Source organism: Orbicella franksi, chromosome 11 (genome assembly GCF_964199315.1).
Source record: "Orbicella franksi chromosome 11, jaOrbFran1.1, whole genome shotgun sequence".
Classification (NCBI taxonomy): Eukaryota; Metazoa; Cnidaria; class Anthozoa; order Scleractinia; family Merulinidae; genus Orbicella; species Orbicella franksi.
In genome coordinates, this window is record NC_138155.1 from 8,102,334 (window position 1) to 8,125,328 (window position 22,995).

General features: G+C 39.9%; 1 protein-coding gene across 1 annotated transcript in view; it reads left to right on the forward strand.

The window, feature by feature from the left end:
* The window catches only part of LOC145502363 (uncharacterized), a 65,053-nt gene extending 45,091 nt beyond the window's left edge, over positions 1 to 19,962 (forward strand). The window contains exons 10-16 of the mRNA XM_081481668.1: positions 5,695 to 5,871; positions 11,429 to 11,483; positions 14,373 to 14,572; positions 15,538 to 15,687; positions 16,664 to 16,840; positions 17,578 to 17,632; positions 18,470 to 19,962. Coding sequence (XP_081337794.1) covers positions 5,695 to 5,871; positions 11,429 to 11,483; positions 14,373 to 14,572; positions 15,538 to 15,687; positions 16,664 to 16,840; positions 17,578 to 17,632; positions 18,470 to 18,813 — 1,158 coding nt within the window. The 3' untranslated portion in view covers positions 18,814 to 19,962. The remainder of the gene's footprint in view (positions 1 to 5,694; positions 5,872 to 11,428; positions 11,484 to 14,372; positions 14,573 to 15,537; positions 15,688 to 16,663; positions 16,841 to 17,577; positions 17,633 to 18,469) is intronic.
* Positions 19,963 to 22,995: the final 3,033 nt, after the last annotated feature.

Consider the following 22,995-nt stretch of genomic DNA (forward strand, 5'->3'; position numbering starts at 1 on the left):
CTAAGGTAATCCCTCTTAAGTTATTTTTAGACATTGTACCCAGTTCTTCCGCGGATATTACTGGCGCGTTACGTGAATGTTTTCGTGGAGGATATGTTTATGTTTCGTTTCATTTCGTTTCGAAGCAAACGAAAACCTCTAACGCTGTGGTGTCTGATACTTTGACTTTGATATTTTGACTACAAGCAAAGGAGTTTCGGCTCTCGGTATGTTTTAATACATTTCGAAACTTTAATAGGAGTTTAAACAGAAGACGGATGTCCCCTGCACAAACAATAGGGAGCTTAAGCAATGACGACGGCAACGCCAAAGACGACGGCTGGAAAAAAATGGACTTAAATTTTACCTTTAAATTTCGCCATTGTCTCGACCTGTTCTGCAAGCCGAGCGGTCTAAAACCCTACTTAAACTAAAGATGTAACGTCGGCGAATAATTCTAGAAGAAAATACGAAAAATCAGCCGTCGTGGCTCACGTTCTTCAAAATACCCAAACCTTGGTCATTTCACGTTGTTTTCTTGCAGAGGACGGCAAAGAAACGTACAAAGGTTTATAACGTACGTGCACAGCTATTGTTTTTGGTCGTTAAACCTTTTGTTTGACGGCGTTTTCGTTGCCGTTGCCGTCGTGGTTTGCTTAAGCTCCCTAATAACAACTGAATGAACGGCAGAGAAATGAGTAGACAAACGAGTGTAAAGCAAACAAACGCCCAAACACAAGCATAAGCTTGGCAACCGAACAAACAGATGGTCAAAAGTGCATGAAGACGTTCGCTGCCCAAGTAGCAAAAGCAGTTTAAGCAGCAACGGCAACAACGCCAAGGGTAACATCGATTAAAAAACGACTTAATATTTAACCTACGAATCTCGCGAGAGTTTAGATTCATTCAGTTTGTCTATACTGTCAGAAAGTTCCCAAACAGAATATGTAAGACAGCGTCAGAATACGAAAAAGAAATTTTAAAAATTGGCCGTCTTATAATTCACGTTCTCTCATATATAAACGACGAAAGGCATAGAACTGAAAAAAGAGTTATAACGTATGCTTACACAGCCATTGTACTCGTTGCCGTAGCCGTTAAAGTTTGATAAAAAACTCCCTAAAACCGAATAAACTGCCAAATAATGAACAGCCAAACGAGCACAAAACAAACGAAAGCCCGGCCGAACGAAAAGACGGCTCAGAGTGCAGAAAACGTTTCTGCTATGAAACGAAATCAAAACATATAAAATGGCCTTCCCGCCATTTCGTCTCCGGTAGTTTCGAGAAAGTCGCTTTAGCTGTCTACGCATCCCGCGAGTAGCATCCTCGGAAGAACCGGGTACCATGTCTAAAAATAACTTAAGAAGGATTACCTTAGTTAGAGGACCTATATGAGGGATTCACTCTCTTACCTTGATAACCTCTTGATTAAATCCAGTTTGTGTTTTACTTCCTGGAATGCTTTATGTTTATGAGAGCGACGTAAGTGTTGCAGTTTTCGGGACTTGATGACCTCCAAAACACTGGCCTCGATCGATTGAAAATCGTAGAATTGTTTGCACCTGTATTTTTGAAGCTGCATACAATTACGGATTTCACATTGTCATACGTTTGAAGCCGTAACTCCAAATAACCTGTGTAAATGTTTTTCAAAGTTTGCAGTGAAATTCGTCGGATAAGCGAAAAGGATGTGTTTCCTAAGCGTTCCTCAGATAATGTTAAGGGGGTCATATTTTCGACACTATAGCACTGAATGTTTGTCGCACTGCTGATTTCCAAACCTTCGAAAAACTCTGTGAGTCTAACAATTTTGTTATCATGTTGTTCTAAAGGATTAATCTTGGACTTTTATCTAAATCGAAAGAGAAATAAGTGTTGGTTGGCGGCATACAGTTGCGACCTATTTACATAACTATATATCAGTATATTTGGTCGTAACGCTTCTTGATTTATCACACAACTTTGCCGGCTATGTAGCGTAGTCTAAACGAGACCAAACGATAATAACACAACGGTTTTAATTAAGCTTATAAAAGCCCGCCATTACTAGCCGTACTTTACAACAACAACTACATCCGGGATATATCTCATTCTACTGCGCAAGCCCGAAGGGCCTATGACATCATAACATCGTTACATCTCCCTTCTTGAACAAACAAAACAAAGAAGTGAAGGGACGTTTAGGTAGCAATGGACTGAAGGACAAGTGATTAAACAAATCAAATCTAACAGTGTTCACTGTTCAGAACTGTTCAAAAAAACTGTTCCTTTACACTGGATTCCTAGGTGGTGAAATCCCTGAGGTCAGTAGGTCTCCTAACAATCCTGCCACTTCTAGTAGAGACAGGGGCGGGAACACTTGGCAAAGCTGGCTGTAAATCTGGCTCCGAAACATCTGGTAACTGCAACGCTGAAGGTTCAGGGGGCACCTGGGGTGTCTCCTCAGTAGGTTTCCTGGTAGGGAGTAGAGTTTGAGCATTGACCTTCGATTCCCCTATGTCTCCGTCTGGCATAGCTTGAAAGTCCTCAAGAACTTTGTAAAGATGTGAACGGTTTCGGTAGTAGAGCCTACCATTATCCGTGCGGACTTGATAGGAGCGTGGAGCCTCCTGACTACTCACTTGCGCTTTAAACCATTTTGAATAACCTGGTAACGGTCGGGCCCGCACCACATCGCCATCTTTTAAAGGTTGCAGTTCTTTAGGACCCATGTTGAAGGAGAGCGCTTACTTATTTTACCTCTGTTGCAAATTCAGTTGTACATCGGGAATGACTTTTGGCTGAACCAGGTGGCTAGCCATGGGTAGTTCAGTACGGGTTCTACGCGAGAAGAGACGCTGTGCAGGGGTGCTGTCCATTCCTTCTGATAGTGTATTCCGGAAGTCTAGAGACAAGTGTGGGTCACGGCTTGCATCAGCAGTCTTTTTCAAGATATTCTTTGCTGTTTTGACACTGTTCTCAGCCTTCCCGTTGGATTGAGGATACCGTAGAGACGTTTTAACGTGTTCAAACTGGTACTCGGCTGCAAACTTCTGAAACTCAGCACATTCGAACTGTGGGCCGCTGTCTGTGGCGAGTCGATCTGGAAGACCATATCTTGCCAGATGAGGTTTCAGCTTGTTAATAACCGCTCTGGCCGTCGTAGACGTCAGTATATCCAACTCGAATAAATTAGAATAGCGGTCAGTAGTAATCACGTAATGGGTGCCATTGAGCTCGAACAGGTCTGCTGAGATGCTCTGCCATAGTCGTGTAGGTATTTCGTGACATTTTAGAGGTTCTTTCTGCTGCTCTGGTTTGTAGCTGTTGTAAATACTGCACCTTGAGATGAATTCTGTGATTTGTTTGTAGATGCCTGGCCAGTAGAAGGCTTCTTTGGCTCTCCTGTAGCACCCCTTAATGCCCAGGTGACTGGCATGTACTTTATCCATCACGCATTGCCTGAGGCTAGATGGTACTACAATGCGCTCACCCTTCAACACAACACCATCCTGTATTGACAACTCTTCTCTGAAGGAAAAATAGACCTGCAACTGGGAGGGTACGTCAGCCCGTCTCTCTGGCCACCCTTGTGTGATGGTAGGAGCTAATGCCTGGAGCTCTGCATCAACTTCAGTAGCACTTTTGATTTCCTGCAAGATTAGTTTCGAATGGGCATAGACTCTGCCATGTCTATATACTCAGTCTCAACTTCTCTTGGTGATCTTGTGTCGGCAACATTCCATACTTCCTGGGTGTCAACTATGGCTTGTTTAACCAGGGGAAGCTAAGCTAGGCTTAGTGGATCAGCCATATGCATCACTGTACCCTTTCCGTAGCAAACGTCTAAGTCAAATTTCTGTAGACGCAACAGCATTCTCTGCAATCGCTTTGGTGCACTCAATAGACTTTTCTTCATAAAAGACTCCAGGGGTTTGTGATCAGTGTCAATAAAGGTCTTTCTGCCATAGACATAGCCCTCAAATCGCTCAACTCCAAAGACAATTGCTAATAGTTCCTTTTCTATGTGAGCGTAGTTAGTCTCTTTCTTCCAATTCACTCAAGCCGTTTTGGCCACAGAGCTTTAACACTGTCTCATCAGATCCACTGTTTAACTGAAACTTTTCCTGGTTTCCATTGACCAGTAGACTGGCAAAAATTTGTTAGGGTGACGACTGGAGGCTAATGCATTAACCTGCTCTTTCACTTCAAATTCGGCCACATATTCATACTCCTCATCTTCGGATGTGTAATCCACAGACAGCACTTTCTTCTTAGATTCTTGGCAACACACCACAAAAAGGTTTGGCTTGCCACAATTCTTGCAAGATGTTTCCTATGCAGGGCAGTTCTTCTTAGTGAAAGGATGGTGCCTGGAACAAAACTTGCACTTGCGTTCTTATGACTCGTTTTGGTTCTTCACTGGAACGTTTTTGTCAACTGTTTTTCTTTTGTCTTCTCGTTCACGAAACGGACATCCTCTTGATTCATCTCCTTTAGCTGCGTTGCTGATGTCTGCGAAGATCAGCAGATGTCTATACATTGTCCTAAAGTGAGCTTGCTTGTCTGCAGGAGCTTCTTAAGAGCAGAATTGTCATTGATGCCCACCACCATTCTGTCACGAATAAGTGAGTCTGTCAATGACCCATAGTTGCATGTCTTCGTTAATTTTCGTAATGCGGTGACATAGGCATCGGCTGATTCATTTGACCCTTGGTCCCGACGGTTGAACACATACCTTTCATATGTCTCATTGCACTCCCCAATGCAGTATCGTTTCATCTTTTCTAAGATCACTTCTGGGTCTTTTCTTTGGTCTTCGTTCTCAAACTCCATAGCATCAATTACGTCTAATGCATCAGAACCGATGCACGAAAGCAACGTGGCTACCCGTCGTTCCTTATTTCTGCCCGGGTTTTCGGTGTCTTTTGGCTGAGCCGCGATTTCGTAATTTGACCTTGCTCGACAGAATCGTTGCCATTTGACAGGAAGATTTCCATCGCTTAAAGGGCCTATGACATCATAACATCGTTACAGGCTGTGTAATAAATACTGCGGGATTGTAAGATATAAGTTGTCGGTAGTATTTCGACAAATTGCTGGTTAGCTTTACGCAGAAAATTTTGAAAATAGCGTTTGAAAGTCTGCGGAACAAATTCCAGTGAGAGTTCTTCAATGGTTCTCAGAGACTCAGCTCGCTTGTTTCGTTTCGACAAGATCAACCAACGTTTACGTCTTTGCTGTACCATTGACCGATCATTGCTAGTGGAGTGTACAGTATATCTTTCTTTAGATCTGGGATATTGCTACAACAGCCGATAGCACTTCTGGAAGGCGTTTCTGCGTACTTTTCGAATGTGTATTGCACCATCCTGAACGAAATAAGAGAACGTGAAATATTCAACCTTCCTGGGTAGACGTCACAACAGCCGCTGGACCCATTCTCCTCAAACTCGGTCGTGAAACAAAATGGCGGTGTTTTGGGGCTATTTTGGAGATTTCGTCGGGGCACAAAAAATCGAGGATTTAACCGAATCCAGTTTTTTTTTCCTCAGAAGTATTTCAAATAAAAAGTAGATTTGTTTTCACGGGAAAAAAAAAAAAAAAGAAATTGGAGTTAGGTGCCCTTTAATGTCGTTATCATCTCAGTCTTCAAATTAAGCAAAATTGAACCTTTCTTCTCAAAATTCTGTAACCACTGACTATGAAGTTTGTTGTGTTTCATCACTTGTAGATATACAAATACGAGAACGCTAGAAGTGGATTTCGGTCTATAGATGCTTGCGATTTTGCTGTTAAACCAGAAGACGGTCTAGATGTCAACGAGTTTTCTTGTCGGGTGAAGTTTCAACAGGAAGATGACGACGAAGAACACTCGTTTTATCTGAATCCAGGCTTTACGCCTTTGAAGGTAGAGAAAAATACTTGCTGCAATAGGGGAAGCCTTTAATTTTTTTTCTTTCTTTTTTTTTTTTTTTTTTGTGATTCATGCTACGGAAGACCAATGGACAATAAATCCAGTTCCTTTGTTCCAGAATGGTGGGATCAGTCATCTTGAATTTTAAGTTTTGTCTTTCAGGTTGAAAAAATCGTCTCAATCAAAACATCTTCTATGAGTGGGGTGAGGGGAGGGGGGAATCCGGCCCCCGACATAACTTAAAGCTATTCAAGCAATGATAATTATATCGAGATAGAGGATCTTATGTAAGCCACGTAAGATGATAAGATCATCTCACGTTATGATCACATCGACGACTGCAAATAATTTTCAGATAAATTTTCAAAGTTTAGCAGATTGTATTTGAATGTTCAAAAAGAGTTAAAAATACTCAAGATTGGGCGAGGGCTTTCCTCTACACCCCACCACACACCTCCCTCCCCTTCCCCCTTCCCCTTCCCTCAACCTCCTTTCCCATGCCCCTTCCTGTCCCCCCTCGTACTTTCCCTGTTGATAAATTATGAAATCTTCGGCAAGTACAGCAGACTGTTTTTTTTAATGTGCATATGAAATGCATAAGATTTGGATGATCATCTTTTGTTTTAGCGAGCCATATGTGATATCGTGCTAAGAGAAAGCAGTAATTTATAAGAAGCGCAAATTGAGAGATATCTGGCCTCAAACCCAAAGCAGTAATACCTGTCAAAGCATAATCTCTAGGAAGTGAATTTAAGTTTTTGAGCCATTCAGTAAGTTTATTCCAAAAGTGAGATGTTGCATGCCCAAAAAAGATGAATTATTGACTCAGAGGAGGTGTGACGAAAACTGCACTTTTCATCGCCTTGTAGACCTATTCTAAATAAGAAGTTATTGGTTGGTACACGTCTATGTAAAAATTTAAACTGAGACTCTATCAGCTCAGTGCTCTTTGTGCATTTTTTTAGCTAATAGAGAGGCTGCAGCCCAAGTTATGTTGTCATTTATTGGTAGGCCGCAATCCTCTAGCCACTTTTTTGACTTGAATCTGGGGTTAAACTCTTGTTACTAATCAGTTTTTTATATATTAATGTAGTTGCTTTTTTGACCTGTAAAATTCTTGTTGTAAGTGCCTCATATTCGCGGTCGGTGTTCTGTAAATCTTGAAGGTTGTTGTTCGGTCCTAAAAGATGTTTCACCCGAGTTATTCCCTTAGGGAACCAACTGTCTTGTTGGCTATCTTTATTAGGGAGTTATGCCAAAGTTGTTGATCCAGAAAGTGATCTTTCGATGTTATTTCAGGTTCAAGTTAACTTCCGTCCAGATTCCTAACAGTTCTTTTAAAAAGGCACTCCAAGTTGTTATTGTCGATAAGGTGTCTCTAACGTTGAGGTTGTAGGGAAAACGTTTTGACAGCCATGTCTTTTTAGGGTTACATGAAAAAAGATTTTCCATTTTCCCTTGTTGTTGTTATCTAAATATATTTTTTTTTAATCCACGTGGCTTTGAGGGATTTATTGAAGGAACTAATATCAATAATTTTTAGGCCACCAACACCGAAATCATTGATCATTACCTTCCGTTTTATCTTGTCGCCTTTACCATTCCATAGAAAAGTGTAGAGTAAATCATTTATTTCGTTTAAAACCCTGTAGTTTTGAGCGAAGAGGCATGAGTAGATAAACCAATTGGGAGACCACTAGTGATTTGATAACAGTGATTTTCCCTAACAATGTGAGTCGGCGGTATTTCCAGCATCTTGGGATAACTTTTTCAAGTTTCTCGTTGTAGTTTAAAGAGGCAGATAGTTCGGGATCTGTTGAAATCCATAGACCTAGGGATTTTACTTTGTCTTTTGGCCATTTAAGTTCTTTTCCTGATAACAAAATTTTATCATTTCCAATACTTGCGCCGATCCATAGAGTTTCCGTTTTCTTATCATTGAGTCTGAGGCAGAGACTTTGCTGAAATCGTCAAGCATTGCAAGGGTTGAAAGGAGCGATTCACGTGACCCGTCTAATATAAGTGTTGTGTCATCGGCATACTGACTTAACTTAATTTCTACATTATTTACAGAGATTCCCTTTATATTAGTATTTTTCCTAATTGCCCTGGCCAGCGCCTCTGCCGATTGGATAAATAAACAAGGTGAGAGCGGGCAGCCTTGCCTAACACCTCTTTGAATCTCAAAAAAAATTACTTGCCCATCCATTATTCAGAATACAGCTTTCAGTATGACTATACAGGGTTTTCACCCAGTGAATTAGCGAAGCACCAAAACCGTAGGATCTTAAAGTGTCATGTATGAAGGACCATTCGAGAGAATCAAATGTCTTTTCAAAATCAATAAAAAGTAACAGGCCCGGGATATTCTTTTCTGTGGCGTACTGGATAATAGAGTCAATGAGTCTGATATTTTCGCCTATAAATCTGCCTTTCAAAAATCCTGTTTGATCATGATTGAGAAGGTTTGGAAGAACTAGTTTAATTGGGTTTGCAATAGATTTTGCTGCGATTTTGTAATCAGTGTTCAAAAGGGTAATAGGCCTTTAATTTTTGATGAAGTATAGTTCCGCATCTTTTTTTGGAATTAGTTTTATAACCCCTCGTCTTTGTGTTACTGGGAGGCAGCCAGAGTCAAAAGTATAGTTGAGGGCCGAGATTAAAAACAAAAGAAATGCCTTTCCAAAAACCTTTGTAGAATTCGGCAGGGAGTCCATCCGTGCCTGGCGTTTTGTCAGACTCCATCTTCTTCAGGGCTTCGAAACATTCCTTTTGAGTTAAGCGGCCTTCACATAAAGTTTGTTCTTCATTGGTCAAAGAAGTGGAGTTCACTTCAGAGAGGAATGCTGACTGGGTGCTGTCGGGGCTTTTTGACGTATAAAGATTTTTGTAAAGAGCCGTACATTCAGATAATGGTTAATTAGTTGCTGGTATCTTTTCAGTAGAACGGCGGAATTCTACCGGGTATCAAATCGATTGTAGCCACCTGTTCCGGTCATCAAATTTTTTACACATATAACACTAAATTAAGATTCGCAGACGTTTCAAGAGAAAAATAGTATTTTAATTAAAAAGGTGAAACAGCACTACTTGCTACATCTAATTTTATGATCATAAACAACCAATTCTCCGTAACACTTTGTTACGAAAAATTGTCTAAGTCAAGTTCTAGAATAATCTAGAACCGGAAGTCATTTAGCCGTGACCAATTTGTATAAGAACATCCCAAAACATTCTGATCCTTATGTAATTACTCAGATTAGAAACTGTGTCAAACTACTAAATTTAGTTCCTAATAGAAGTTTCTAGAACTTTAAGCCTCATGTATATTGGAGCGAGAGTTTCTTCTGAAAGAGAGATTGAACGCTCAGGTCTACAGTAGAAAGTGATTATTTGTATAGAAAGGCCTTTTCATGGTTGAAGATACTAAGCAAAACCATTTTTATTATTTCGTTCTTTCTCTCTCAAAGGTATAAAAAAATTCACGCACGTTACTGCGAAAAATAAAATAGACGCCCCATGCAAAAGAAAGCCCTACGAAGGCACGTTGGCTCTTGGATGTTTTTTTTTTTTTTTTTTTCTCACGAAATGTACATGTTTAATTTGTTTGTTTGTTTGCTTGTTTTTTTGATCGAAAAACGCCTTTCACGCCGAGATGCTGAATTGATTTCTTTTGCAATTTAAAACAACAAAATTTCGACTTCTCATTTAGTGACGAAAATTCATATTTTGGCAAAAAAAATGGTTCCCCCGTGTTTTTCACTTAGATCCCGGTTTTTTTTTCACTTACACCCCGTGTTTTCCACTAGACCCCGTGTTTCCTACCAGGACCCGTATTTTCCACCAGACCCCGTGTTTTCCACCAGACCCCGTGTTTTCCACCAGACTCCGTGTTTCCCACCAGACTCCGTGTTTTCCACCAGACCTCGTGTTTTGCATTGGACCCCGTGTTTTCCACGGCGTCGACAAAACCTGGATCGGACCGGACCGGATCACGGATCGGATCACGGACCGGATCACGGATCGGATCACGGATCGGATCACGGATCGGATCACGGATCGGATCACGGATCGGATCACGGGTCGGATCAAGGAAAAAAATCCAAAATTTTGTTGAGCAAATTGCACTAGAGTGACTACTGTGAGCAGAACGTTTTATTTAATTCAGGTGTGATATTCCTTTATTCTTTTATAATATCAAGCCAACTGGGAGCTGGTCACAGATCAATTTTTTTCAGGCTGTTGGGTTTTGATTGCGATGATCAATCATGTCTTCATATCTTTCTCCGCAGTTCAGATAAGTGATATTTCGTGTAATCACTTGCATCAAAGGTAAACTGTCATAAAACGAGTCAGTATGGTAATAATAGGACGAACGTATGAATAGAAACACAAAAACTAAAAACACTAAAAAATTAAACACCTGATGATTTCAAACAATTTCCGTTTTAGAGACAAGTCTATACTTTTACAAGATGTGAGTTTGGAATACGATATTTCGCACTGGAATAAAACGAAACAAACCATTTGTATTTCAAGGAAATATAGCTGTTTTTCAAAAAATTCTAGGAATAACATCGATAGTGTGAACGATAACGCAACCCGAGAATAAACAACATTTTAGGAGTTACGTCACGATTTTTAGAGTTATTTTTAGGGTTGTAAAGAGCTGCCTTTAAATAGAATAAAACCTTAAAATGATCGTGTTCTAGGATAGAAAACACTTAAGAGGCAAGAACAAATCAAAACGGAATGAGGATCGTTAAGGATGGCAAAGATTAACGGGGATTGCAAATGACGAACTTGAAAAACTAGGCTAGTTTTTTCAAGATGTGCAAATCGTGACTTAGCTCCTTCAAAGCAAGTCATGTCCTTAAGCTTTCGCACGTAAGTTTTCTCATTAACTGTATTGTGTGTAACGCCAACTGTAACGCTCACATCTAACACGAAAATGTAGCCGAGAATTAGCCACTGAAAACAATTTCAAAAACGAGAATGGGAGGTTCACGCAAGCTTCGAGCCAACTAACGTTCAAATATAACTACATCTGCCTGTTCATTACAATTTAAATTCGTCGTAAATTAGGCGCTTATGTGGCTTTTTAAATGACCTCTTGTCATTCTCTGTAATTAACATGTCATTGCGTCAAATTCGGGATTCTTATTTTCATTTAACATATTTTAGTTTTCCACTTTTATTTTTTATTTATTATTATCTTATAAACGGTTTGATTTTTGTTTTCATTGTTTTTTTCTTTAAAACTTTGTTGTTGTTTTTTCTGTGATCCGATCCGTGATCCGATCCGTGATCCGATCCGTGATCCGATCCGTGATCCGATCCGTGATCCGATCCGTGATCCGATCCGTGATCCGGTCCGTGATCCGGTCCGTGATCCGATCCGTGATCCGATCCGGTCCGATCCAGGTTTTGTCGACGCCGTGTTTTCCACACCCCATGTTTTCCACACCTCAGGACCCCATACCCCAGGCTCCGTTTCTTGCTTGTTTCTCTGCCTGCCTAACCGACTTGGTATTATTCTCTGTTTGTATAGCGGCAGAGCATCCGACGAAGCTCCGCAGCAGGAGTCAAAAGCGACACTATCACTAGTAAGTGGGTTTTCAAATTACTCAAAGAGCGACTCGGAAATAATTTTAGTCTCTTCATATCTCCTGAGCCCTCTGGTAAAAGATCTAGAGACAGACAAGCATGCATACTAAATAAACAAAGGGAAGGCAAAGTAGAAGGCGAAGGTAAAAAACGAAGATCATTCGGGTCATGATGCACTTTAGATACATTTTAATTCAACTGCACGTGATTTTGAATCGCTGAGAGGGTACACTGTGAACAGTGTATCTTTCCTCGAAAATCGGTGGGGAAGACCGCAAAATAGGTGAGCTTGAGAGCGTGACGTGCGAGCGACGATGGCCTCGAGTCGGAAGTAACGAGGGAAATCGCGGCATCGCATACCACGCTCGCACGCTGGCGACTGTTTACTTGTGTTGTGTTCCTCTTTGCGTTCTTCCCTAAGGATTTTCGAGCAAAAGAGAGACTGCTATGCCCTGGTCCCAGAAGGTTTCCTTTTCTTCATTTTTCTCCGCATGAGAGAGCTGCAAGAAGCCGCAAAGCGGCGAACCCGAGTCGCGAAGCGCCGAGAAAGAAAAACTTATGGTTACCTTGGACTTGAATCTCACTTTCATGCAGACGCCAGGGTCAGGATCTGATCATCGGCTCGGATTGGCTGATATTTTTACAAACACGCAAATCAATATGATTGGTTCGTTTGATTGGTAATACCGAGGGGACGCTAGGGATATCTATCACTGCACTTCTTGAGGTAAATTTTGCCTATCTCTACCAGGGAAGGAGTCTGTTTGCAAAACACTTCAGTTCTTAGTTTATACATGTTTAAGATTCGCCTGTGTTCGACATGGATTATGTTTCTAAGAGTGTCTTCGAAGAAATTTTGACTTCGATACTCGGGGAGCGTTTTATAGAGATTGAGCATTAAAAGAAAACCTTGCTGCCAACTGGTCATGGAAAGTCAATTAGAATTCGGTTGCTCCCTAATGTCTACAAATACCTGTACCTGTCAGGCTATTCATACTCTCACAATGCCATAATTTTGGTTGTGTGTTCTCTGAAGTCTCTGGTGGACTCTCATACCCGCGAACTGCGAAACCGTGGCATTTTAGCGCCCAGCTTGAGGAGTTAAGACGTCGACGAGAATAATCTGCCCAAAGCAGTTTACGCCTTTCTATTCGGAAGACCCGAGTCCTTCTTACAAAACGAGAAGTGGAGAAACATGCTCCGTAGTAATGTTTAACGAGACAGAACCGTAGCGATCGCTCCGGATGAAAACATTCTCGCAAACACGTGCGTTGACCCCGGCCAAGAAGGTCAAGTGATACCACTCCTCACCACCCGAGTGAAAACATTAGCGGCTGATAAGCACGTGATTGCTAAGTTGCCATTGTTCCCTTTTGTAATTATTAATTTGACGTGTTTAACAGCTGACGTCTGCATGAAAGTGAGATTCAAGTCCAAGTAACCAGAGGTTTTTCTTTCTCGCCGCTTCGCGACTCGCCGCTTCGCGAAAAGAAGAAAAATCAAGAAGAACCTCTGGGACCAAGGTAAGACCGCAAGTGCATATATGAAAGATCATATATTTGAACTGCGGGGAATGACATGGATATATGATTGATCATCGCAGTTATACACACAACTTAATGGTCAGATGAACCAAAATTTCGACATCTTTTCTTCAGCAATTTTATAGCGACGAAATGTTAAATATATATGTAAAAGGAAAATTATGCGGAATTTTTTTTTTTTTCTGAGCCGTGAAAAGGAGTAAAAGAGGTAAAAGTATGAAGAAAGCCGATCGCTTCACGAAAACGTTGCCAAAATGACCGCGCACTTTCATGGAAGGAGTGGAACTGAGACTCTGCTTTGTGACGACATTGTTTTCTTGAACATTGCTGCGTTTCTGCGTCAGTGAGTTTTTCGTGGGGAAAGTTTTGGATCTTAATACAAACGTTATTTTACTTGGGAAATGGCCGAGGAGCTCGCCCGCTGTTCGTCGGGAATTATTAGGTGGGCATTTTTCGTTGTTATTTGCCCAATTGCCGGCTTGCAACGTTCCACAGTGAAGTCAAAAATCGTTGGTACCGCGTCTTTCTTGACTATAAGTTGACGGAGCTTGAAAGAGGGTCCCAACAAATTTCTTACTACAAGATTTTGTTCGAATCTGTCTTCGGTAAAGTGTTTTACACAAACGCGCGAATGCTTCGAGGGCATGATGCATTTTCTTTTCATTTTTATAAGCCGTTCTATTTTACGTTTTGGGTCTTGGGGAACTTAAAAGTGCTAACTTTTGATTTTGAGTAGTTTTACTCTGAAGTTCACTGTGAACTCGAAACCAAAACAATTTCAAAATTCCCGCATTTCTTGACCTCACTAACAGTGACGTCAGAAGTTTTATTTCCGACAATTATCCGACAATTTCCCCGACCGCTCTACGATTATGAGCGATAAAAAAAGAGTGTTTTTAACATTCCAATATTTCAGCAATGCTTCATTTAATCTGTTTGAAACTTCAGAATATGTTTATTTTATACTTAATGAACACATTTAACTCAAATAAATAAAAAAAAAGTCTAAATTTTGGTTCATTTGAACTTTAAGCAGTTGTAAAATTAACGCCTAAAAAAAAAATTACTAATGAGCTTTGTGATACCGGTGCAGTGCTCTACCAACTTACCTATCAAGCCATCTGGGAGCTGATCACCTTGTGAGCTCTTAATATACCTGTAGAAGGTAAAGCATAGAAGTGGGTATATGAAAGATCATATCTTTGAACTGCGGAGAATGATATGAGAATATAATTAATCATGGCAGTTATACACACCACTTAACAAGTTGTAAAATTAAAGCCTGAAAAAACAAACAAACAAACAAACAAACAAAACAAAATCAAAAACAAAAAAAATTCACAGGTTGCTCAAACTGGGAGAGAGTGCCCAAAGAATCGGAGAGAGTAAGTCAATCCCAGGCCATCTTCACGGTTGAAGAGGATTCTATCGCAAACAAGCCAAGCAGAAAAATAGCGACAGCTTATGCCAGCAAACCGGATCCCAGAAGCGACCTTATTTACTTACGATTCTACGTCTACAGTGATAACCAGGATTCTAAGATGGTAAGTGATCAAATGAGAGACAGGATTGAAGACATAGTGCTAAAATATGCATGACGTCTGCCTTTGTGAATCAATCGAACCGTTCAGGTTCACCTGCATACACAAATAGCTCCATAAATGCATAAATCTTTGAAGATGCAGAGATAAGGAAGGATGAATAGATGGGTGGATAGCTACTATTGATCCGAGACGTCTGTTGCAATGGCTCTTTGCCAGGCCTTTGCATGCACCGTTGGTTTCAGCTGCAGATCCAAAAAAAAAAAAAAGTGATTACGTGATGACAAACATCGCTTGCAAGGCTACAGTTTACATCAAAGCTGTTGCAGATTCCTCCAAACTGTGAGGCACCTTCCCCGACTGCAGGAGATTCACTCATGACACGATTATAAAATTCGTCATCACGTGATCACTTTTTGTTTTTGAGCCCGTGAAAGAGACCAACGGTGCGAGCAACGACCTGAAACCCAGCCATTTCAGAAGACGTCTGGGATCAAAAGTAGAAAGACTAAAGCCGGAAAAAAGATAGAAGACTTTATTTAATTCATGGATAGATGGACGGATGGATAAATATCGATCCTACCGTCAGTTAGGTGTGAAAAAAAAAAAATAATAATAATAAGTAAATTTAATTTCGAACATTGTTCAACACTAGAGTGAATTGCAGGAAGGTTTCTTTTTTTGGTAAGGGAATATTTTATGTGGATGGATGGATCGAGGCCTTGAATATCGATGCTACTGTCAGTTAGGTGTGAACAAAGTAAGGAAATTCAGGTAGGAGCAAGGTAAAACATTAAAGCGAATTGCAGGAAGTTTATTTTTATTTTTATTTTATTATTATTATTTATTTATTTATTTTATTTATTTATTTTTTTTTTTGTGAGAGGATATTCTATGGGTGTACACCTCTTTAGTCTCACTTTAACATTTTTGTCATTTACTTGTGTACGTGTCTTCCTTTTCGCAAGAGCGTGGAGTTGGCAGAAAAGGAAAGGTTTCCTCACTCGAAGCCAGCTAGGGAGAAGCCCTTCGAAATGTACAAAGACAACAGAATGATCACAGTAAAACTCACTGATCTTGAAGAAGGCTGGAACTTCTACAATGCTGACGATACACAGGTAAAGTGTAACTTTTATTCAAAAAACCTAATCAGTATTAAGACTCATAGATGGCAAGTACCGCTATTTTAAGAATTTCTTAGCCTAAACAAGTAAAAAAAAAAAAAATTAAAGAAGCCTGCAGAAAAAGATATCTGTGTCATGTTTACCAGCCGTTCTCACTTATAAGAAAGAAAAAAAAAAAAGTAGGGAAAGAGAATAAGAACATTTACCAACCCAGTTAATCTAACGACTACGTCGGAAAGGGGCTCCGATTCGTTTGTTATGGATTAACTAACTTATCACCTTTGGTTTAACCCATACTGCTTAGTGACTGGCAAATGGGGGAGTCACTTGGTCTAACGGAAGCCCAGTATTTCGTTAGCTGTTCTTTAGTACCTATAGTACACAACATGAACTACAACATGAACTTTGAAAACGTCAAGCTCGTTGGTTTGGAAGCTAACTACCACGAGCGACTTTTCCTCGAAGCCTGGTACTCTACATTGGACAGGAACGCTGTGAACGATCATATCGTACTTCCAGAGGCTTACAATTAAGGCATCGTGTGAGCATGAATTACGTGGTCACGCGCGCAAGCTTCGCATTACGTTACTTTGAATAGCGTATGACAACGAATTTCGTTTCCATATCACTGATGGAGGTTTAAGCATTAGCCGAAACGTCTGCTGAAAAATATCAAGAGTCAGTGGCAAATCTTTTTCCATGGACGTACAATAAACATTCCATCCCATTCCACTCGTGTGAATCCTGCTCTTCCTGCATCGTGAAACTTAAAAGTCTAATACCTAATCTTCCAGTTTCGAAGACTCTGCGAGCGTCAAACACAACAACAACAACAAAATATATATATATTTTTAATTATTTTTCTTAATGTCCTTATCATCTTAGTGTTGAACATCAGCAAAATTGAACCTTACTTCTCAAAATTCTGTAACCACTGACTACGAAGTTTGTTGTGCTTCATCACTTTTAGATATACAAATACGAGAACGCTAGAAGTGGATTTCGGTCTATAGATGCTTGCGATTTTGCTGTTAAACCAGAAGACGGTCTGGATGTGAACGAGTTTTCTTGTTGGGTAAAGTTTCAACAGAAAGATGACGACGAAGAACACTCGTTTTATCTGAATCCAGGCTTTACGCCTTTGAAGGTAGAGAAAAATGCTTGCTACAGGGGGATCTTTATTTATTTATTTATTTATTTATTTATTTATTTATTTATTTATTTATTTATTTATTTATTTGTGTGTGTGATTCATGCTACAGACGAACAATGGACAATAAATCCAGCTTCTTTGTCCCAGAATGGTGGGATCAGTCATCTTGAATTTTAAGTTATCTCTTTCAGGTTGAAAAAATCGTCTCAATCAAAGCTAACTCTATGACATCAGACTATTTTGATTTAACTACGTCTTCTATGAGTGGGGTGAGGAGAGGTGGGAATCCGACCCCCACCCTAACTTCAAAGCTATTCAAGTAATGATAATTATATCGAGATAGAGGATCTTGTGTAAGCCATAAAAGGTGCACGATGAAGTCATCTCACGTTATGATCATGTCGAGGACTGCAAATGATTTTCAGTTCAAGTTTCAAAATTTAGCAAATTTTACTTGAATGATATGTCCAAAAAGAAAGAAAAATGTTCAAGAGACTTTCCCCCACACCTCACCACACACCTCCCTCCCTTCCCCCTTCCCTTTCCCTCTCCCGCTCCTCCATCCCCTCCCCCTCGTACTTTCCCTATTAGTAAATTGCGAAATCTTCAGCAAGTAGAGCAGGCTGGTTTTATTTAAGTTCTAATAAGGGCAAGCTAAAAACAACTCTCCGAACTCTTCAAAGCTGTATTGGCATTATTATCTGACTTGGCATTATTATCTGTTTGTATAGCGGCAGAGCATCCGACGAAGCTCCGCAGAAGGCGGCCAAAGTGACACTACCCCCAGTAAGTGGGTTTTCAAATTACACTAAGAGCGGCTCGGAAATAATTTTAGCGCCTTAATATCTCCTGAGCCCTCTGGTAAAAGATCTAAAGAGAAAGATAAGCATGCAAACCCAAAAAAAAAATAGAGAGAGAAAAAACGGACGTGTTCCGTTGGAGAGATCCGGTCGAGAGGGCGGGTCATGATGCACTTTAGATACACTTTAATCGACTGCACGTGATCTTGAACCGCTGGGAGGGTACACTCTGAGCAGGCTATCTTTTCCTCGAAAATCCGGGGGGAAGAACGCATAATAGGTGAGCTTGAGAGCGTGACGTGCGAGCGGCGTTGGCCGCGAGCCGGAAGTAGCGCGGGATATCGCATATTACGCTCGCACGCTCGCGACTGTTCACTTGTGTTGTGTTCTTCTTTGCGTTCTTCCCTACGGATTTTCGAGCAAAAAGAGAGACTGCAAGTGAATATACCAAATATGATATATTTGAACTGCGGAGAATGACTTGAAGATATGATTGATCATCGTAGTTAAATAGACAACTTAAGTAATTGTGAAATTAAAGCCTGAAGCAAAAAAACAAAAAACAAAAAAACAAAAAAACAAAAAAAAAAAAGAAAGAAAAGAAAAACGAAAAATAAACTCAGTCCTGAACCGGATTCGAACCCATGACCTCTGGGATACCGACGCGGTGTTCTACTAACTGAGCTATCAAGCCATCTATCAGTTCACATATATGAGAAATGGAAAAATCGATGCACTAATTGTTTTTCTTTGCTGATCCACAATGTATGTTTAGCATGCCGTACTAGTCGTTGTGTTAACTAGTACTGACGCTTTTTCCTAGGTACTTCGCAGTACGAAAGTTCCGTAGACTGGGACCACTATGTCTCGCAATTGGGTAGCGAGCCGGTAACAGAAGAACAGATCTATCAAATCAGCCCCGATGTTGGACGAGACTGGAAAGACCTTTTACGAAGAATGTCCATGAAGGAAAAGGCCATTGAAAATTTGAGCGAGGATTTCAAGAATGACAAAATTACCGAACAGTGCATCCAAGGCCTCCTTAAATGGAAAGAGCTTGACCCTAAGTTAGGAACCGTCAAAAATCTAGCTATTGCTCTCCATGACGTGGGTTGCCTTGATGCGCTTCAAACATTGCGAAAACAACAAGAAGCCAAACATCAGTGAATTTAGAACTATTGGAACATGTCCAGATTTCATAATCAAGAAATTTTGTTAAACACGTCTAAAAGAGAACTGTAATAGTCCCCTTTACAGTGCAGCGGCAAACGTTGAGCGGTTGTCAGCCTAGCCCCTCCAGTTTCTCCTGATTGGCCGATAGCACGAGAAGTGCAATCGCTTGGTTGTTACATTAGTCTACTTCTTGCCCTTCCTGCTGTTCGGGTGCGAGATGCCTGGATCGATGAATTTCCAGAGAATGTTCTTTTAGGTGACGTCGTCGATTAATTAAGATAGAGTTCAGGCTCTCTGGTAAAGCAGCCCCGTGTGATAGCCGAGGTGTACAAGCTAACACATAAGTACATGTTTTTTTTACAGGAAATTTATTTTTCACTTGAGGCACAGATATTCAACTGTGTGTACCTCGATAAAGCAAGTGATGAAACGGTAATACCTGTAGAATTTCATAGCTGAAAAGGTACCTGAGGAGAACTCTACCTCAAAATATTTTAGGGTTACAATTTCGTTCTCAGAAAAAGAAGTTTACAAAAAGATACAATGTACATGTACATGTATATGGAGGGGAACAAAGTTTGTCCGAGCAACCAATATCGATTGAGAGGCAATGTTCAATTAGTAACTGTAAGCTGTCTATTAGCCTAGACCTTATATCAACTTGTCAATTTTGTAGTAGACCGGGGAAAGTTATTACTAGTAGATATCTCTTATGTCTATTATCAGTAAACAGCTCTTAAAAAAGTTAGTCGTTCGTAGATTGTTGAATATGCACTACTGAATCTCACTTATGGTGTATTTTTTTTTTTCTTTTGACATCAGTCAACTGTCCTTATGTGTAACTGCCAATTTTTTGTAGTAACGTAATGCTAACAAAGGTAACGCTTGTATTCTGCACACATTTTAAACTCTCCGAGGGCAAAATTTGGGAAATTTTAAAAAGTATAGTTTTGTGCTGAAAATTTGGTGAGTGTTTTCCGATTCCTCTGATATTAGTATCATTACAATCCATGTAATAAACAACTAACAACAGATTTAAGCTTAACATTGGCTTACATGTGAATAAAGAGCTACGTAAACGTCCCTGAAATGGAATTTTAAACTGTGTGATAATGTGTTTGTAGGAAACCTTTTTGATAAAGGGTGACAGAAACAAACAAAAGACGAAATGCAATCCTCAAATAAGAAAAATCTAGGGATCACAATGAGCCGGCAATAAATTATCATATAATATGCACTTTCCGAGAAAAAGCAAACTTGTCAAAATCACAAAAAAAAAAAAAAAAAAAAAAAAAAGTTTGTCAACAAGGGTCGGATCGGGATTGTAAAGGTTCAATTGGTCCTACCGGTGGTTTTTTAAGTCTTATGATCGCGTGGATTTTTCTTTTTCCACCTGCCGAAAGGTAGAATGTGTCAGATTACTGATGCCGCTTCAGCACAATGGAGCGAAAACACGTGACGAAGAGCTAGGCGGAGGGAGGTTTTGAATATTTTGTTGGATAGGTCTTTGGTAACAAACCACCAAAGTGCTTTGTCTGTTTTCATAAGCAGAAGACTAAAATTAGCCTGGTTCCATAAGCTAGGGTTAACTTAGAAACTAATACTTTCTACTTCCTATGCTACTTATTTTATCTGTCGCTAAATTGTTCGCGTGGATACTTCTTTAACACTACTGGTTGCCAAGCTTGTGCAGTGGACCAATACCATATATCTCCAGGTTGTTGTTGTTTTAAATTTCGGTATCATAATAATGAATACGGGTTATCAAAAAGCAATTATAGGACTCGGAAATCTCGGATATCGATTTATCTTCCAATTACATCGTTAGCCACCTGGCAAGAGATCCAAAAACACAAAAATACTGACTGCCCCTCCCCCCGCCGCCCACCCCAAATCAGAAAAAAAAAAAAAAATGGAGAAATTATTGATTTCTTCCTTTGCATTTACCGGTTACTGAAATCTGGCAATTTAGGGAGATAAATTAAACAAACTTTGACTAAATGCAGTTGATTAAAAAACAAACAAACAAACAAACAAACAAACAAAAGACAAAAACAAAACAAAACAAAACAGAAACAAAACGAAACAAAGCAAAAACACGAAAATACAGCCAAAACCAAAAAGCGGATAGGACGAGAGGCGACTGGATGAGACAATACGAAACGAAACGAGTAAGGAAAGAGATTGTAAAATAAATTCCTGTTGCATCAATTCACCGAGGAAAATCAGGAAAACATATAAATACAGTCTAGATTGGAACATTTGGATGGAATATATTGTAAATCGGCGTCTAGGTCGTTGTTGTTGCTGTCTTCGTCTGTTTGTCTCGAGATTATCCTTAACAAAAATGACGAGCAAGATTCCCGACAAGGACTCACAGAGGGCTATTTGCGAAGTCACACCACCTAGGTTCATATGGCAATTCGATCTGATACACAGTGGCTTCTACTGAGGATTTGTCCAGTACAGTACGTAGGTCGCACATAGTCCTTTACGAGGCGAAAGATGCGCATATTGTGGCCACTTTGAGGAAATGCATGGTAACCGAGAGACTTTGCTTTTACATAAGCCCCTAGGTTGGAGGCAGCTCGAAACACGGTCTGCAGAACCTGTTAATAAATGAAATGACCATTAGAAATTTAGATGAAGATTACAAGAACAGTAAAGTTGTTGACAAGTGCTACGAGGGGCTTTTAGCATGGAAGCAAAGTCTTGGTCCTCAGGGAGCGACGATTGAAAAACTGTGCCACGCCCTGCGTATCGTGGGTTTCTCAGAAGCACTGAAAGCATTGCATCACAAAACAGTCACTGCTCAACTTGAATAGAACTTATAACTATTGAGCAATGAGCATGTTTCATAATTTCGAAAATTTTGTGTTCGATTGTCTGGTAGCCGCCCCTGTGAATCAACCTTACTACCATTTTCCCAATGAAGGCGTAGACCAGGCCCTGCGTTCACATTCAACCGGCCAATTGGTGGGTGTATGGCTGGGAGATTTCCTCAGGGAACTTGTTGGGACAGCAGATAAAAGAAATGTTTCTCCTGAGAAAAAAGTAGCAGTTATAACTGAATTTGCTAGAAACTAGAAAGTTGTTCTAGAAATTCTGGAAGAAGTTGTATCCAATCTGAAAGTGGCTCATTCTGTTCTTTCGTTTAAGTGTTAAAGGGATTTCGTTTACGCAGGTGTACAGGAAAATAATCATCATACTATGAGCGTAGCAAAGCGGGCTAGCCATTGAATTTTCTAGAAAGATAAGGCTCTGAGTGTTCTTAAAGGTAATGTTCCCGGTCAAATTTAAGGTAGAATTCAAGCTCCTTGGTAAAGCAGCCCGGTTTGAAAGTTAAGGGATTTACAAGCTGGTTCAAAGACCTTTAAACTAAGACTGGCTGCATGGCTGCAAGTTTCTTACTTCAACCATAGACATTCAAACTGTTTGTAAAATGCAAATGTTTCTCGATTTCATATATGTAGATGCAACGATACCTGAAGAAAAATGTAGCACGATAAGAGATTTTCTACAATTTCTTTCCCAGGAGACTTTGCAATTAGCTAAAAAGAGGAGAAAAACAGCTCATTTCCCTTTACATTGATTAGAGACAATGTGTTTATGATCACCGTCGACAACTGGCCTAATATAGACTATAAAACTATCAATTTTGTAGTAAACCTTCAAGGAAAGTGGAATTTTTAGTCCAAAAAACCTCAGGCATGCGGTATTTTGAACATAGAAAAAGCATGTCTTGTTGTTTTTCGCCGCATTACTTGTAGTCAGCATTTTTATTACAGATGGCGAAAAACATTTTCATTGAAGAAATTTGTGATGGAGTTCTCAGCGAAGCAGCACAACGTTTTGAAGACTTGGCATGTTAAAAAAAAAAAAAAAAAAAAAAACCTAATAAATAGCACTGTATTACGCACATCTCGTATTACCTCGTGTAAAACTGCATTTAGACTTCACGAAAAGAGGCCATTAGTCATTTCCACAAAAGCAATTTTTAACATGAGTGGCTAAAACAAAAACGAGTGAAGAGATTAGCTATTACTTTATTAACTAAATAGAACAGTTCTTCGAAGAAGAAATTAAATTCTTCAATTAATTAATCAATCAATCATCAATCTATCAATCAATCAATCAATCTTTATTTATAGAAGACAAAAGCACGTAGTAGTTATA